Source organism: Microcebus murinus, chromosome 5 (genome assembly GCF_040939455.1).
Source record: "Microcebus murinus isolate Inina chromosome 5, M.murinus_Inina_mat1.0, whole genome shotgun sequence".
NCBI classification, from domain to species: Eukaryota; Metazoa; Chordata; class Mammalia; order Primates; family Cheirogaleidae; genus Microcebus; species Microcebus murinus.
In genome coordinates, this window is record NC_134108.1 from 20,440,062 (window position 1) to 20,455,761 (window position 15,700).

At 38.1% G+C, this 15,700-nt stretch overlaps 2 protein-coding genes across 6 annotated transcripts in view; both read right to left on the bottom strand.

The window, feature by feature from the left end:
• Positions 1-1,339, bottom strand: part of ZC2HC1B (zinc finger C2HC-type containing 1B) — a 50,117-nt gene extending 48,778 nt beyond the window's left edge. For all 5 annotated transcript variants that reach the window (XR_001151094.3, XR_012919262.1, XM_012752541.3 and 2 more), the window contains exon 1: positions 726-1,339. Coding sequence is in view for 3 of the 5 variants with exons in the window: in XM_012752541.3 (XP_012607995.1) it covers positions 726-753 (28 nt within the window). In the remaining 2 variants the exon portion in view is untranslated. The remainder of the gene's footprint in view (positions 1-725) is intronic.
• Positions 1,340-1,472: 133 nt separating this feature from the next.
• Positions 1,473-15,700, bottom strand: LTV1 (LTV1 ribosome biogenesis factor). Its single transcript, XM_012752453.2, has 11 exons — positions 15,536-15,700; positions 14,030-14,161; positions 12,959-13,132; positions 7,670-7,757; positions 6,083-6,224; positions 5,470-5,725; positions 4,045-4,172; positions 2,743-2,882; positions 2,400-2,452; positions 2,005-2,205; positions 1,473-1,878 (listed from the first exon to the last, which is right to left on the bottom strand). The coding sequence occupies exons 1-11, from the start codon at positions 15,536-15,538 to the stop codon at positions 1,768-1,770; spliced, it is 1,428 nt and encodes a 475-aa protein (XP_012607907.2). The 5' UTR covers positions 15,539-15,700; the 3' UTR covers positions 1,473-1,767.

Genomic DNA, 15,700 nt, shown 5'->3' on the forward strand with positions numbered 1-15,700 from the left:
CCCTCAGATGATGTGGTTCCTGAGGGTAAAAACCCTCTTAAATCTGTGGACTCACAACACTTAGCATGGAGCTTTTATGTTCAGTTCCCAGCCATTGTTTATAGATAACTAAAATATTAGAAAACTCATTAAAATATTATGAATTTGTTCTCCAGAATAAAATTAAGATCTTTAAGTCTGGAATATAATCAACCTAAATCACAATATGCTTCATCAAGACTTGTGGGTGGCTGAGTCACATTCTCTTAGTTGCGAACTATATATGTGGACTTAAACCCTGTGGGTCAGGTACAGTGAAATTAAGCAGCTCCTAAGGTGGAATTTGAATAACACCACAACAAAGTAACATCCAATGTCTTTAAGACTCTTGCTGGTTTTGAGAAAGCTACCAAAATAAATGGTCAATTCTTTTAGAATTTACACTCTCAGTACTAACATAAACCATCACCTGACCCTTTGCTTCATAGGCTGGCATTTAGATACACTTGCTCCAGTATCCTACTTCTGTAATGACAAGCTCTTCAGCTAAGTTTTTTCTAATCAATGTTGGTAGAATATCCAATGCTATTGTGTTTTACAACTCTTTTAAAAATTCTGCAATAATTTACTCAGATTTAAATTTAATACACATTGTAGAAGTGAATACCTACTACTCTTGGAAAAGCCACAATCATGATTACAGATGAAGACACTTTCTAATAATTTAGATATGAAATGCAGCTCACCTGCCAAAAATGGTCCTGACTCAGCCATTCTGTTCCTAACTCAGACCCAACAGTGTCCACAGATTTTTACAGCCCAGTCCAGATAACAACACATTAGCTAGGGACACATATATAGGGGCCACTAACTGTCTGTTACAAAAAGTCACAGTTTACCAAATAATTAACAATTGTGATGGTGTCATTGCCTAAGCCTTGAACAAGTTTAAAGAAATTAAAAACAACTTCTCAAAAACAGGGAAAGTTTTCAACTATTTATTTTAAATCAAGTATGAATGGTTCCAAACACATTAAATAAAAGTTGAAAAGACAAGTCTTCCAGTTTAAACTGAAGTAAATATTTCTGGTTTTGAGCTAGGGACTCACTGAAGCCAAAAGCAGCTTTCTTGATGATTTCTACTATTTGGTTTCCTGCCTTCACTGTTCCTAAATCCCAAAAGTCAGTCATCCAGTGATATAACAGGAAATATGAATTCATTTTCACCATCCTTTTTGAAATAGTTCTTTGTCTACAGCAAGGGAAAACTTAGCTTACTACCCGTGGAACCTTCTCAGGAAAACTCATCTTACCACTGAACAGAACAAACTCAGCATTTCAAAATTGAGTTTAACCAGGCCACTTTTCTACTTAGAGCAAATTAAACCATGTAATTCCTGAAAAGGCATGGAGAGGTTTCAAAGAAATATTTGAGAACATCTGCAAAAAACAACTATGACGACCATACAAATAAATGAATACACCAATTCAAGTTATGAAGATATTTTCCTTTAATTTATCCTAACATTTCACATTCATGAAGTCAATTATTTCAGAGCAAATCTAAGCTTCTAATATTAAACTTAAAAATATTACAATATTTACAACACAGGTGGCAGGGGAAACTTGCTGGTATAAAAATAATACAATATTGTATTTTTCTCTTCAATATCTGCCAGTAAAAATGGCAGAGCATACAGTTTTGTCTTTCTGAACATCTTAGTTGATTACCGAACATAATGAAGAGCTCTTACTAGGAAATGTGCCTTATCCTAAACGTCCCACCATCTATAGCTTCAGACCCTCAACGTTCTTCTTCAAGTTCAGTAGCTCCTTTTCCTGCCTTCTTTTCTCCAGTTTAAATGCCAGTTTATTAGCTTTCCTCTCCACTCTTCGTTCCTATACAAGAATATACTCGTGTTATTCCAATCTTTAAACTGAAACAGACTTTTACAAAAGAAAATTCCAATAACTTCCCCTCCACTAGCTCTTTGTAAATCTCACATTTGAAAAAATATATCTTACCTTGCGCTCTTCTTTTATAGCTTGCTTTCTTGCTCTTTTGTCTTCTTTGCTTTCATTTTTAGAACGTGGTTGGGTTGATGCCTTAGGCAGATCACTGCCATTAATCATCTGCATTCGTTCAGCTTGCTTTGCTGTGAGTCCTTTTTTGGGTAAGACATTGAGAGGTATTCCTGTTTTAGAAGATATTCGGATTTGTTTGGGCTGAAATAAAGATAAAATGGCACTAGAGTTATTTCCCATTCCTATAAAAAATAGTTCATTAATGACACACTGTTGGTGCTTTTCCTAATAGCACTGCTAGGCACAAAAGGATAAAGTTACCATAAGAAAATTTTTATACTCTATTTTCTGCACTGCGTACTTTAAATAGATAGCTCAACAGACTAGCACTTTACCTTTGGTTGATACTTGATAAGCTGTGGATGGTTGTATAAATTTGAGTAGGTACCTAAAAAAAAGCAAAAACAAAAACCATGTATCAATAAGTACACTTTTAGTTCAGCAAAAATTACTGATTTCCTACTATATCCCTGACCTTGGTGTTTTCATAGTACAAAACACTAAAGTCTCTTATAAATGTTTTATAAGTTGCTTACAACTTAGTAATAAGAATATTACTCTTTCCAAATCATCTTCATAAATTCCCTAAAAGCTTCACTTCTACTTATATATGTACTTTATCAAAGTTGATATACTTCATACTTTAACATACTTTAAAGTGACTGCTAATATACTTACTACAAATGGATTCACAATCCCACTTTTCTTTGGCTTCTTCAAGAACTACAGTAACAATCTCTTCGTCCTCAGACTCATTGAGCTCATTCATTGGCAGGTCTTGATCCTCAAAAGGTTCAAGAGTATTCAACTTTACACAACTTTGGTTGAGTTTTTAAAAATGAAGACAGAGAATGGGGGAAAAAAGAAACACCCATTATTATACAATATGTCACTAAAAGTGCACTTAAAGAGTTATGGAAACGGCAATTTTTATAACCCACATAATTCTGTGCCCCTGTCTTGTCATTTCTCATCAAACTTTGCTCTACCCACTCTTGCCTCTTCCTTCCAGTGCATTATGTATATTCATTATACTGATAGGTAGTCAAGATTTATGTGTGTCTTTGCATGGTTATAATACATTAAATAAGATAGCAACTATCCCAAGAAAACGGGTTTTAAGCCTAGAAAAACATTAGTCCATGGGTCTTTCTCCAAAGTATTCAAATAATTCACTCAAAGTATGTTGTTCCTTGTCCTGTTGTGGGATCTACATATTATGGTGGTCACGGAACACCAAACCTTTTAAGTAGATTTAAACACTACATTATAGTTTCTCTCAGAAAAGTCACCTTGAGGTGGGTGCCGACCTGCCAAAATAATTGGCTAGTCAGTTCTGCTAATGCAGCTGGAGAGACAAACCTTTATCTTTCCATACGATATAAATACCTACTTCTCAGAACACTTGGCATTTCAAAAGAAAGTAGGTACTTATAAGTCAGAATAATTCTTCAGCCAAAAAGGCTAGGAGCACCATCTTATTCTCCAACTGGAATGTGTCTTCATATTTCCGACTCTAATCCTCAGTTACTGCACCATGATTCTTCTCAAGTAAAAAATACAGGCTGGGTGCGGTGGCTCATGCCTATCCATAATCCCAGCACTCTGGGAGGCTCAATCAGGATTACCTTTTAAGCCCTGAAGTTCAAGACTATAGTGAGCTATGATCCCAACCACTGTATTCCAGCCTGGACCCTGTCTCAAAAATAACCAGAAAAGGTGGTGGTTCCCAGTATGTTCCCACTATCACATTCTGCTTCAGAATTCTTAATACCAAAATGTAGGCAAAACAGATGAGATTATATACATATATGTGTGTGTGGCTTGACACACACGCCAATGTTTATGAAACATGTATCATTTCCTTAATATTGAATCTGACTAGGTAGATTTTTTCCCTCAATTCAGTTGTAGAACTATAGACTTTATTTGGAGATTTAAGAAAAAGCAGCTAAATAAGAAAAAGAAAAGTCACTGTACTTCTCTGCCATCTCTTTATAGTAGTCACTCAAAACTTCCTGTAAGCGATTGCTGTCTACTTGAATGGAACCTTCCAATTCAGCATTATCCAGAGCTCCAATTTCATCATCATCATATTGCTCATAAAACTTGAATATGAACAGAGAAAAGATATAATGAAAAACAAATGTACTCATTAGGACCACAGCATTTAAATGTTTTTACATTAATTTTATTCCTATACAATATTTAAGCATTATCATAAGGTCACAACTACCATTAAAATATTAGTAGGGATTTATCATCATAGCAATAGAATGTGGAAGACATTTCTGCCCAGTACTTTTAAACATTTACATTTAGACTAAAAATAAGCTTCCATTTAACATGGAAATGAAAGGCAGTTATTCTAATTAGCTCAGAGAACAAAATTCTAGGCAAATATCTCTACCTCAGAATGTTTTGACGATAGTTTGTATAACCAAGGAATTTGAAAGAAAGAGATCTATGTAACTGAGTGGTTTCCTGCTAATGTATAAATTTCATTCTTGTTTAGATGATATTTACTGCATTATTCAAATGTTAACACTGTTTATAACTCTTTGTCAAAGAGTAAGGAGCCGGTGACATATCTCTTTCTAAAGAGTGAGATTATTTGTAGTTAACAGTTTGCCTCTCTTTAGAGAAGAAAGCTAGTATTTAGTGAGCAGGTAGCAAAGTCAGAACCTTTATCTTAGATTTATTTTTGAAGGAACCATTCCTTCATTTATTCATCATTTATTAAATAGTTTGCATTTTTACTATTAATAGATGTCAGACACCACTTTAGGGCTTGGAATGTCCAAAACCTCTGCCCTTGGAGAATTCATTCTATTCAGAGACAAACCTATCTATACACAATATAATAAAGCAGCACATTAGAGATGATATCAGAAGGTGCTGAGTGCTACATAAAAATAGGATAGAGAACCTGCATAGACAAGCTACAGGACGGGTTCATCAGCCCTGGAGTGAGCCTGCCAAAATAGCATCAGACACAGTACATGACAATTCGTGCTTACAAAGCACCCTACTACTCTCTATTTTCATTCTATTTCCTAGTGTTATGTCTGAAAACTCCAGATATGAGAAATTGAATGAAATAAAATTTTGTTTACGCTCAGGCCATTTTTTTTTTGGAAAACAGCATGACCTTGAGGACTGCAGTTAGAGAAATTCAGAATCAAGAACTCAAAGAGGAAAGGCAGTAATTTTGATCAGCCAACTCTCCTTTGACCTATACAAATTCTTTCCAGACTCAAAACTGGGTGGTTTTATGCTTTATTTTTATAAAGAGACAGATTGTTTCTAATACCGAAAATTTTAGCTTTTGGTCACAATCTCTTTTTTTAAAATAAAATTTACCAGTAGACAGTATTAAAATGTCCCTTTGTTTTGGGATCTTACCTTCTCAAACCTCTCATCATGAAGAGTCAGCTGTTCATTTCTCCTCATGACTGAGGAAGTCATAGAATACTCTGTGAAGCGACTTTTCGTTTCTTCATCCCAGAAAAAGTGATTTTCTACAGCTCCGTGAGGTTTTCCAGGGGCAAACATACCATCGTCGTCTGATAATGGGCCCACAGAGTCACAGTCATCAGCATCACTGCCTCTTCCCCTCTCATCATCCACATCTTCCCACTCATCCTCATCCTCAGATTTCCTAAAGTCAAACAGTCATAAATTACCTGTCAAAACAATTTAAAAAATAACAGAACAAAACAACTTTACATAAGTAAAATCAGAACGTGTTTCAGAAATGGTTCTTGTTTAGGCAGGAACAGTGAAGCTATCTGGTATGGTTGGAAAAGCAATGAAGTGACAATCAGGACCCTTGGACATTAGTCCCTGTCAATAGCTCATAAAGACCTTATGCTCACATTTTCTGCTCTGAAATAACAAAAGTCTCAGATTAAATGTTCTAAAAAATCTCTTCCAGCTGTAATATTTGAAGAGATATGGCTACCATCCCACTGAAGAATTAACAGGTCATCTCTGGTTTGAAACAAACCACACATACTGTATATCCATTCCCTCTTCCTCTCTTGTAGGCTTATTGGCCTGAAGAATAAAGTCATCCTCAAGCAGATTATCTGGATTATCAAAATCAAAATCATCATCAAGAGCTGCAACAATGTCAGGATCAAAATCCAGTCGAGGTCCTAGAAGGAAAATAAAAATTGAGCAATGATTCTCAAGAAAGCACGATTCATTCACTTAACAATCTGAGTGTCTATAATATGCCAAATTCTTTTTATGTATTGAGGATAAAAGCATGATTAAGAACTTTAAGAAGTTCAGTTTAGTGAAGAATAGATTTAAAGTAATTAACTTTTACTAATTCCAAGTTAAAAAAAAAGAAACAATCTCTTTCCTTTAATATCCACTGGTAAAAATACTCTTCTATTACAGATCTGTAATATTAAGCTTTGTCTATTTAGAAAAATTCAAAGCTTTCACCTGCAGGAAAGAACTGGGATTTAAATTCATCTGTTAGAAGCAACTCAAATATCTACAGACTGTTACCCTTTTAGTTTTTTCTGACTATGAGATTTTAATAAATCCTTACCTGTTCCTTTAGCTATATTCTTCCACCTGCAAAAATTCTAGAATTCAAGAAAAACATTCAAGTCCAAGCTTAAAATCTGATGTGGCCTCTGACACCCTCTGCATGGCCACTGCTTAACTCTCCAGCCTCATTTCTTTTTAATCCATATCCTTCCTTGTGGGTATGTTAAATTATATGCAGTGACGCACAGTCACGTTCTTTTGCTTTTTTGCACATAGGCCTCTATTTGAAATATTCTCACTTCCCCACATCTCCCTCCTCCTTCCACCTGCCTAACTTCTACTCAAGAAATCAACCTGGACATCACTTTCCTTTAGGAAGCCATGCCTAACTCCCTCAGGCTGGGTTTGGTGCCCCTCAACCCAGTAGTGTTTATCCACCTGTACTGTAATTGTAATTGCCCAAATGAGGTAAATTCCTTGAGATTAGGGACTATGCTTTATTCTGGCTTAATCCCAAGACTGCCACACAGTGGCAACTCAAAAGTCTGTAGCATAAAACAATGAATGAATGCCACAGGGCAAGCATTAGTCAACAATTAAGGCAATTTAGGGGAAAATACCAAACACCACTTCTGTGGTCTTTTGTGTTTGTTCTAAATACTGGTACTGAAAATTTTTAAAAAAATTGTTTTTAGTGTATCTGAAGTAAATGATAAAATGAATTTCTATAAAATACTTGTATACTCTTAGGAGAAATTCTGAAAAACAGATTTTTCAAAATTACACTATTTAAATAATGAATACATTATCCTTGTGAGAGATTAGGTGAACGTTAAAATTCCCCTACTAGATCACCAATAGTTTTTTGACTTTTCTCTCCAAACAGAACTCTATGGATGTAAGAATTTGATGGCAGCAGTACAGGAGAACAAGGATCACATTCACTCCTTCCTAATAATCTCTTATCTTAATTCTAGACACACCTCAATTGTTTCAATACTTTATAAGGCATTGAAAAATCCTATATAATTACTCTACATTTCTTTTTGCAACGCACAGATTTATCCACATGAAAAGTTAAAGAAACTAAACACACCTGAAACTGGAGCTGCTTTATTTAATAATCCAACATCTTCCTCAAACTCTGATGCAAACACTGATGAAGGCAACTTAATTCCAGTGCTCTTAAAAAAAAGCAATTACACAATTAGACTTATTTGGAAATACTTGTGAACTACCGTACTGGATTAAAAGTGTCCCACGAAAATTCACAACCACTCAGAACTTCAGACTGTGGCCCTATTTGGAATAGGGTCCTTGCAAATGTAATCAGTTGAGCCATACTAGATCAGGGTGTTCCCTTATAAGAACGTCATGTGAGGACAGACAGACACATGGGGAGAATGCCATGTAAAGATAGAGGTAGACTGGAGCGATGTATCTATAAGCCAAGGAAATCCAAGGATTGACTACCAGCAACCACCAGAAGCTAGGAGTGAGGAATGCAACAGATTCTCCCAAGAAAACACCCTGCTGATATCTTGACTTTGGAACTTCTGGGCTGCAGAACTGTGATACTATAAATTTGTGGGTTTTTTTTTTTTTTAAAGAGACAGGATTTCTTCTGTTCTTCTTGAGGTGGACTGAGGTCACTCGATGTTACTCAGCTGACAGATAGGCTACTCTGGAGGTTCCAAGATGGATTCTATAACATGTCTGGTGTCTTGATAGGGATGGCTTAGAGGCTGAGTTCAATTGGGGCCGCCCACCTAACTACCTATCCATGGCTTCTTCAGCATGGTGGGCCCAGAGCTGTCACACTTCTTATATGCTGGCTGGCTTCCCCAAGAGTGAGTGTCTCAAGATAATCAGGTAAAAGCTACATGGCCTTTTCTGATCCAACTTTGGAGGGCACCCAGCTCCACTCCCACTACATTCTATTAGTTACAGGCAAATCGTAATGCCAGCACAAGATTCAAGAGGGAAGAAATTAGCTCTACTTCTTGACAGGAGAGTGCAAAGGGCATACTGTAGGAGAACATGTGGGCCAGAGGTATTATTGTGGCCATCGCGGGAAAATACAATTTTCCATACCCACCATTCTCCTGTCTTATTACCTAAATGCTGAACTTCAGAAAGGCAGAAAGGGCCAGATAAATGAGTAGAAATCATAGCAGGTACAAAGTATGCAAGTAGTTAGTCTAAATGATTAACCACCCTCATATGGAAACTAGATTTTCCATACCCTAGAAATAGTTCTTCCTAACTCTCATATCATCATTGGAAGGTAAAGCTTGTTCATTTTTACCTGTAACACAGAAATTTTTTTTGACGTTGCACTGAAACAAAAATAGGTTGTTGTGCTGGACTTCTAGGCTGCAGGGAAGATGTACATAGTCAGGTTTTCTCCTGCAGCTTACTTTCTGTTCCTGACTACTGTAAAGGCACATGACTTCCATGTCTCTCCTGTAGTTCACACCTGAGGCCCAGAGTATAGCCAAAGCCCCTCCCTACTCACAGATGAGGCTCATTCTCTCCCTCTGATAATACCTCTCACTTTTCTCCTTTTCAAGGTCTAAAGGACATTTCTAGAATGGGATTTTTTTGAGATGGGGTCTGTCGCCCAGGTTGCAGTGCAGTGGCACAATCATAGTTCACTGCAGCCTCAAACTCCTGAGCTCAAGCAATCCTCCTGCCTCAGCCTGCAAAGTAGCTAGTGCTACAGACTCACATCACTATGCCCCATTACATTTTTTTAATTTTTTGTAGAAATAGGGTCTCACTACATTACCCAGGCTGGTCTTCAACTCCTGGCCTAAAGTAAACCTCCTTCCTTGGCCTCCCAAATTGTTGGGATTACAGGCATAAGCCACTGCATGTGGCCTAAATTTCTATTGTTTTAAGTCACCCAATTTGTGGTAATTAGTAATCATACTCCTCAGAAACTGTTACAACTCATTGTGTATTCTCTCACCTCTGCTCTAGGTTGTATATTTAAAACATGTAAATCCCATCATCACCTCAAAAGCAACCTCCTTACATTACTTCACAATGCTTTCTCTGGTACATATTCCATTTAATCCTCAAATCCTGTGAGATCTCAGCATGTTTCAGTTAAGGAGAACAAAAGCTAAGAAAGGCTAAATGGCACACCTGCCTGAGACTGGTCATTACATGGGGTTCTGGGATTCAAATCCAGGCCTTATAATTCCATTCACCTGAAACTTCAAAAACAAAGTTCATTTTTTTCATCTTAAACTAGAGATAATGTCCCAACCTCTAGTAATGACACAGCTTTCTTTGAGTCAGGTGTCTTAAATCCTACAGTGGTTATAAAGTATTTTTTTCTGTCCCTATGTTCCTTTGAAGTCTCTTGTTTGTATACAATAATTTCACTCCCTTCCTTTGGGTACCATCCTATTTATGGCTAACCAAGCAACTGTTCAACTAGTCTATGCCTAATACAACCTTCATACCCACTGCCAGATTAAACATCCTTAGTATTTTTATCATGTAACCTTCCTGAATTTAAAACAGGTCTCAATTTTTCACTCTGTACATAATCTCCTGGTTTTCAAGGCTCTGTAGACTCAAGGTCTACTCTGTACGTCCAAATTTCTCCCTATTACTCATTATGACCATGCAAATCAAGTCCAGTTCCTGTCATGTAATACTTCAAAATAATGTACTGAGTGTGCATGTGCCAGATGCTGTGATCCACAATACTAGCTTATGTCTCTTCTTTCTGACTGAAATCTTCCTTTTTCTCCCTTCAATACTACCCACCCTCAGTGGCCAGGTCAGTTCCTACCATCCTGCATAAGGGCCCTTCCTGATTACTGTCCTAGAACCTTCCTTTGTGTGAACTCTCCACATTCTTCACATCCTGTGATCTACTTAAACACCTGCTAGCCTATGTTCTCTGACTGGTCCTTATGCTTTAGTTTCCTTTCCTTGACCGGTTAATAATGTGAGCGTAACCACCACACATTATCTGTCTCTGTATCTCTCCACCCATTCTGCCCTCTGTCAACTAAGTAGGCATAAAGCTGGGACATACATCATCACTGGTTCACTAGTGTGAAGCACCCTGAATTAAAAGGCTCTGAGAAGCATGAGTAAAGTCTACACACAGCAAAATGTTACGGCTTCCAAAATAAGTTTCTCAGCAGCATAAACACGAGCACAAATCTGTTCTGCTGTAGTCTTTTTTTTTTAAATTTTTTCTAGAAAACAGTTTTACTGAGATGTAATTCACATACTATACAATTCTTTTTAAAGTACACAATTTTAGAAAAAGTCAACCAAAGAAACAAAAGTGTACAATCTAATGGGTTTTGTATATTACATTATTAATTCTTTAGAACTGTGCTAAAATCTACATAGTCTTTAGGTTTTAAAGGTACTCTGTGATTATCCTTAGAAGTTTAAGGTAAAAAAGGGGAGGAGGTCAGCTTGTGTTTAATGAATTTACCTGTGGGAGATATCTGTCAAATCTTGAAAAGCAGTCAAAGAATCACCTACAGGACTAGAGTTTATATAATGATTTCTTTCTAGAGTACTGCTTTTTTATTTGTTGCAATAGTTCTCAACTATATTGAGTTTGCCCAGCTACTTTCTACTATGGTAGCACCTTCATGTAAAAGTTAAGGCCTGCTCAAGCACTTATTTCTATACTGCCTTACACTGTTTCTAGGAGTTATTCAATATTTCTAGTCTCTTCAAATTCAGGAGTTTGTTACATATTAAAGTAAAAAAAAGTACATGGGATCAATCCCTATTTTTGCATAATGCTACAGAAAACCAAGGGCATTTTTGTTTTTAAATATAATTCACCTGTCCTTGTAAACATCACCAAAGTGTCCATTTAAGAGCTTTATTCTGTTAGAAGGCCAATTAGTGATTACTTTTACTTAAAATGAGTTAAGGATTAAAAGCTAATATTTTTTCCTGGTCAATACAATTCAGCCAAGTTAAGACTTTCTTAAAACTTTTCTCCCTAAGATAAAGTTGAGCCACTACTAGACTCCCCCTCTATATCATTGGGTTCTTGAAGGAAGTGAGGCAATAAGATAAGTACCCTACTACTAATATATCCTTGGGAAAGGAGTAGAGAAGTTGGTTATATTAAATATTATGACAGAGGTATGGTGGTGGGATTTGGGGCCTTACAAAACCTAGTAAGTGAATGCATAGTTATAGTTACTACCTCTTCCTTAGGGATGATATCCTGAAACCTAACCCTTTGACTCTCCTTAAGCAACAATCTATGAACTAGAAAGGCTACAATCCTATCGTCCCTAAAGAAAGGCATGCCTAGACCATGATACAATTAGAGAATGAAGAACAGGGGAAACCAGTGCCCTTTTTATCTGTTCCCTTTTGTCCATAAACCTAATGAATGTCTGCTTTTTTAAAGTGCTAGGTGATAAAAAAGTTTCCCACAGGGAATTTACTCTACATTAAAAATAACAGCAGCACACAAATGGGCATCCTTAACATAAACAGGGGGAAAAAATCAGTCATTTCATATAAATATGTGCTCTCATTTGTACTTAAAAGTATAGTGCATTTTTGTTTATAAGAGTAATAGGAGGCCGGGCGCTGTGGCTCACGCCTGTAATCCTAGCTCTTGGGAGGCCGAGGCGGGCGGATTGCTCAAGGTCAGGAGTTTAAAACCAGCCTGAGCAAGAGCGAGACCCCGTCTCTACTATAAATAGAAAGAAATTAATTGGCCAACTGATATATATATAAAAAATTAGCCGGGCATGGTGGCGCATGCCTGTAGTCCCAGCTACTCGGGAGGCTGAGGCAGAAGGATCACTCGAGCCCAGGAGTTTGAGGTTGCTGTGAGCTAGGCTGACGCCACGGCACTCACTCTAGCCTGGACAACAAAGCGAGACTCTGTCTCAAAAAAAAAAAAAAAAAAAAAAAAAAAAAGAGTAATAGGAATTTCATTACAGTCTATTTGTTCTCTCCTATGGTTAGCTGTAGCTTTAATAAAAGTGTTAAAGATATGGACATTCCACAAAAGTACTAACTTAGAACAGAGTTTATGATCATGAAACAACTAAGCTGTTCACATGTAGAATGTTGGCTGCTTTTTTCCTACTGAAAAGTGTTGCCTGACATGGCCACATCTATAAAAGTTCTAGACCTGGCCGTTACTTTTGACACTTGCCACCAGAGAAGAGATGGCCTACTCTCTCCTGATGATATGTATGTACACATACAGTTTTAAATGGAGGCATGGCCTATCTTTGGGCTCTTTATACGGACATCACTTCTTGTCCCAAACTGTTACCTTTATTTAAAAATGATGGTTTCTTCATTCACCCCCACACTCACTCTCTCATACTTAAATATTTATGCTGAAAAGCCTTACTGGAATTACTAAAGTCTCTTCTTTCTCATCCCTCTTGCTGTGTGCACTGAAGGTACTTGAGGGAATAAGCTCAGAAGGCCCAGATGGTTCCTTCAGGTGCTGTAGGTAGTCATAGTCATCGTCAAAGAACACTCCATACTTCCTCTGTTCTGCTCGCCTTTCTTCATCGTTTATCTTGAATAGCAAACAAAATGGAATTAGCACTTCTTCCAATGATAAGGCACAGGTCCCTTATAATGAGCATAGCTTTCCAAATAGGAGGTAAGTGGCACATGAACATTTTGGCTGAAAGGAGCAAGACAAAGAATTTTTATATTTTTTAAGACAAAGAACAAATGCAAGAAACACAGAGTTTCTAAACCAGAGCGCTACACAAAATTAAAATGGAATGAAAACAATTCCTTCATCCACTAGACATTTCGATGTAACAATTCAAGTCAAGAAACACATTGTTTTTATCATGTATTTGGAAGATTAGAAGACAAAACGGGGGGGGGGGGGGACTTGAAAGGTAAGTACAATTTCTTATATTTATATGCAAGGAAAGATCTCAACATGCAACAAAATTGGCTTTACTGAAAAGGTAAGCCAATGTCCGACACTTCCTTTCATCTTATCCATACTTAACAAGTACAGTCTAACTAAAAATAATCATATCAACCCTTACAAGATTCCCTTGCGTTTTATAAAGCTAACCCACAAGCTCATGTTTTACATCTCAGGAGATGACTGACCAGGAGGCAAAATACAGTTTGTGGTTATGATATGGCAGAACTTTAGGGAAAAAAGAGATTAACCATATGTCTGTGCTCTAATTATCATGCAGCACTGTAGCTGCTGGTTCAGTAAATATTTACCATTACTCTACAAGATCTGTTCATTTTAATGTCTCAAATAATCCTCCTAATAAAAACAAATATGCATGACGCAAAAATCAGCACATGTACTGAAAATTAAGCCACAGATTATTTCCCAGAAGGTCAGCTGTCTGAGAATAACCGTTGGCTAGCAATTTAATTAAGACTACCAATAGTTCACGTAAAAATGTAATGGCTAAAGAACAGGACCTACTTTCTGTGTGGGCAACAGAACCCGCTGGGGTGCAGTCTCATCTGCTGCTAAAGGATCTCGTTGGCTCCGGTGGACCAAGTGAAAAGACACAGCTTTCTTCTTCTCTATAAACGGTTTTTTCTTCCTGTGAGGCTTCAAAAGAACAGAATCAGAACAAATTATTAAAAAGGAAAAACAACAACAAAAAAACAGTGAATACCACCATAGTCCATCTTCAGTAAGCTATGTGAAGGATCAACAGATTTTTTTAATCTACACTTTTAAGACAGGTAACATCAGCTGTGCTCTGCAGAATTCACACTTAATCTTCCTTCAACAAACATTTGCTGAGCATCTACTCTGTGTCAGGCCTTGCTATGGGAGCTGGGAATACAACGGAAGGAAAGTCAGATAAAGTTCCTGTTCTTTTTTTCTTTTTCTTTTTTTTGAGACAGAGTCTCACTTTCTTGCCCAGGCTAGAGTGAGTGCCGTGGCATCAGCCTAGCTCACAGCAACCTCAAACTCCTGGGCTCGAGCAATCCTACTACCTCAGCCTCCCGAGTGGTTGGGACTACAGGCATGCGCCACCATGCTCGGCTAATTTTTTCTATATATATTAGTTGGCCAATTAATTCCTTTCTATTTATAGTAGAGACCGGGTCTCGCTCTTGCTCAGGCTGGTTTCGAACTCCTGACCTCGAGCAAGCCGCCCGCCTCGGCCTCCCAGAGTGAGCCAGGGCACCCGGCCCAGTCCCTCCCTGTTTTTAATAAGAAAAATCAATGAAACAGTGATTTCAGGTGAAAAAAATATATTTGCAAGGTGATGTGCAAATGACTTAAGAGTTTAGATTAGGTGCTCAGGGAAGGTCCATTGGGGGTGGAACCAGAATGGCAAGATGCTTGACACAAGAAAATATGGAGTAGACAGTTCCAAACAGGGCAAACACTTCATCTAACAACGAGTGAATAAAAAACCAAGACAACAAAAGTTAGTAAACAACTAAAGTTAGTAAGATTTATCAACCATTTCTACATTCTTATTTCGCTATTCAATCTTGGTTTTCTAAACTGAGTAGAAACCAACTAAGGGGCCTTACTCTGGGACCAACCTTAGACTCTTCCACAAGTTCCTTTCCCCCTGAACAAACAGCCAAGTGGACAACTGCCACTCCAACTCTTGGGTAGACCAGCAACTTTCCCTCTGCCAGACCCCATGAAGCACAGTGTGGCGCGTCTGAGGCCGCTGTCACAGATTTTTAGTTAACTGCAGGCGCGCAGAGCTGCGGGGCTAAGGGTAAGAGGGAGGCCATCTTCTTAAGGTCTCTCCCCAGGGAAGCTCAGCCGTGGGAACTACAACTTGCAAAGTGTGCTCGGGTGGTGAGGGGGACCCATTCCGGGGTACTGTGCCGCAAGCAGTCTCTGGCATCACCCAAAGCAAGGCTGCAGTAGCCACTGACATTACCGGAACCTGCCTGACTTCCGCAAAACAATAGCGCCCCGCCGGCAAAACGACCGAGGTTTGCTCACCATGCTGCAGCCGCGCGGCTCTCGCCCTCAAAAAAACCGCGATTACCCCCTGGAAGTCGGAGGGGAGACCAAAACGCTGCTCACGGACAAGTTTTTAGGCCTCACCACACGTGCAAACCCAGGAGCCGGGCGGTAACGTCACGCAACAGGAAGTAGAAATCAACC

Coding starts and splice junctions, on each gene's coding strand:
- LTV1 (XM_012752453.2), bottom strand. Junction 2,206..2,399: donor TTATCAAGTATCAACCAAAG/GTAAAGTGCTAG, acceptor TCTTTATTTCAG/CCCAAACAAATCCGAATATC. Junction 1,879..2,004: donor CTATAAAAGAAGAGCGCAAG/GTAAGATATATT, acceptor ATTCTTGTATAG/GAACGAAGAGTGGAGAGGAA.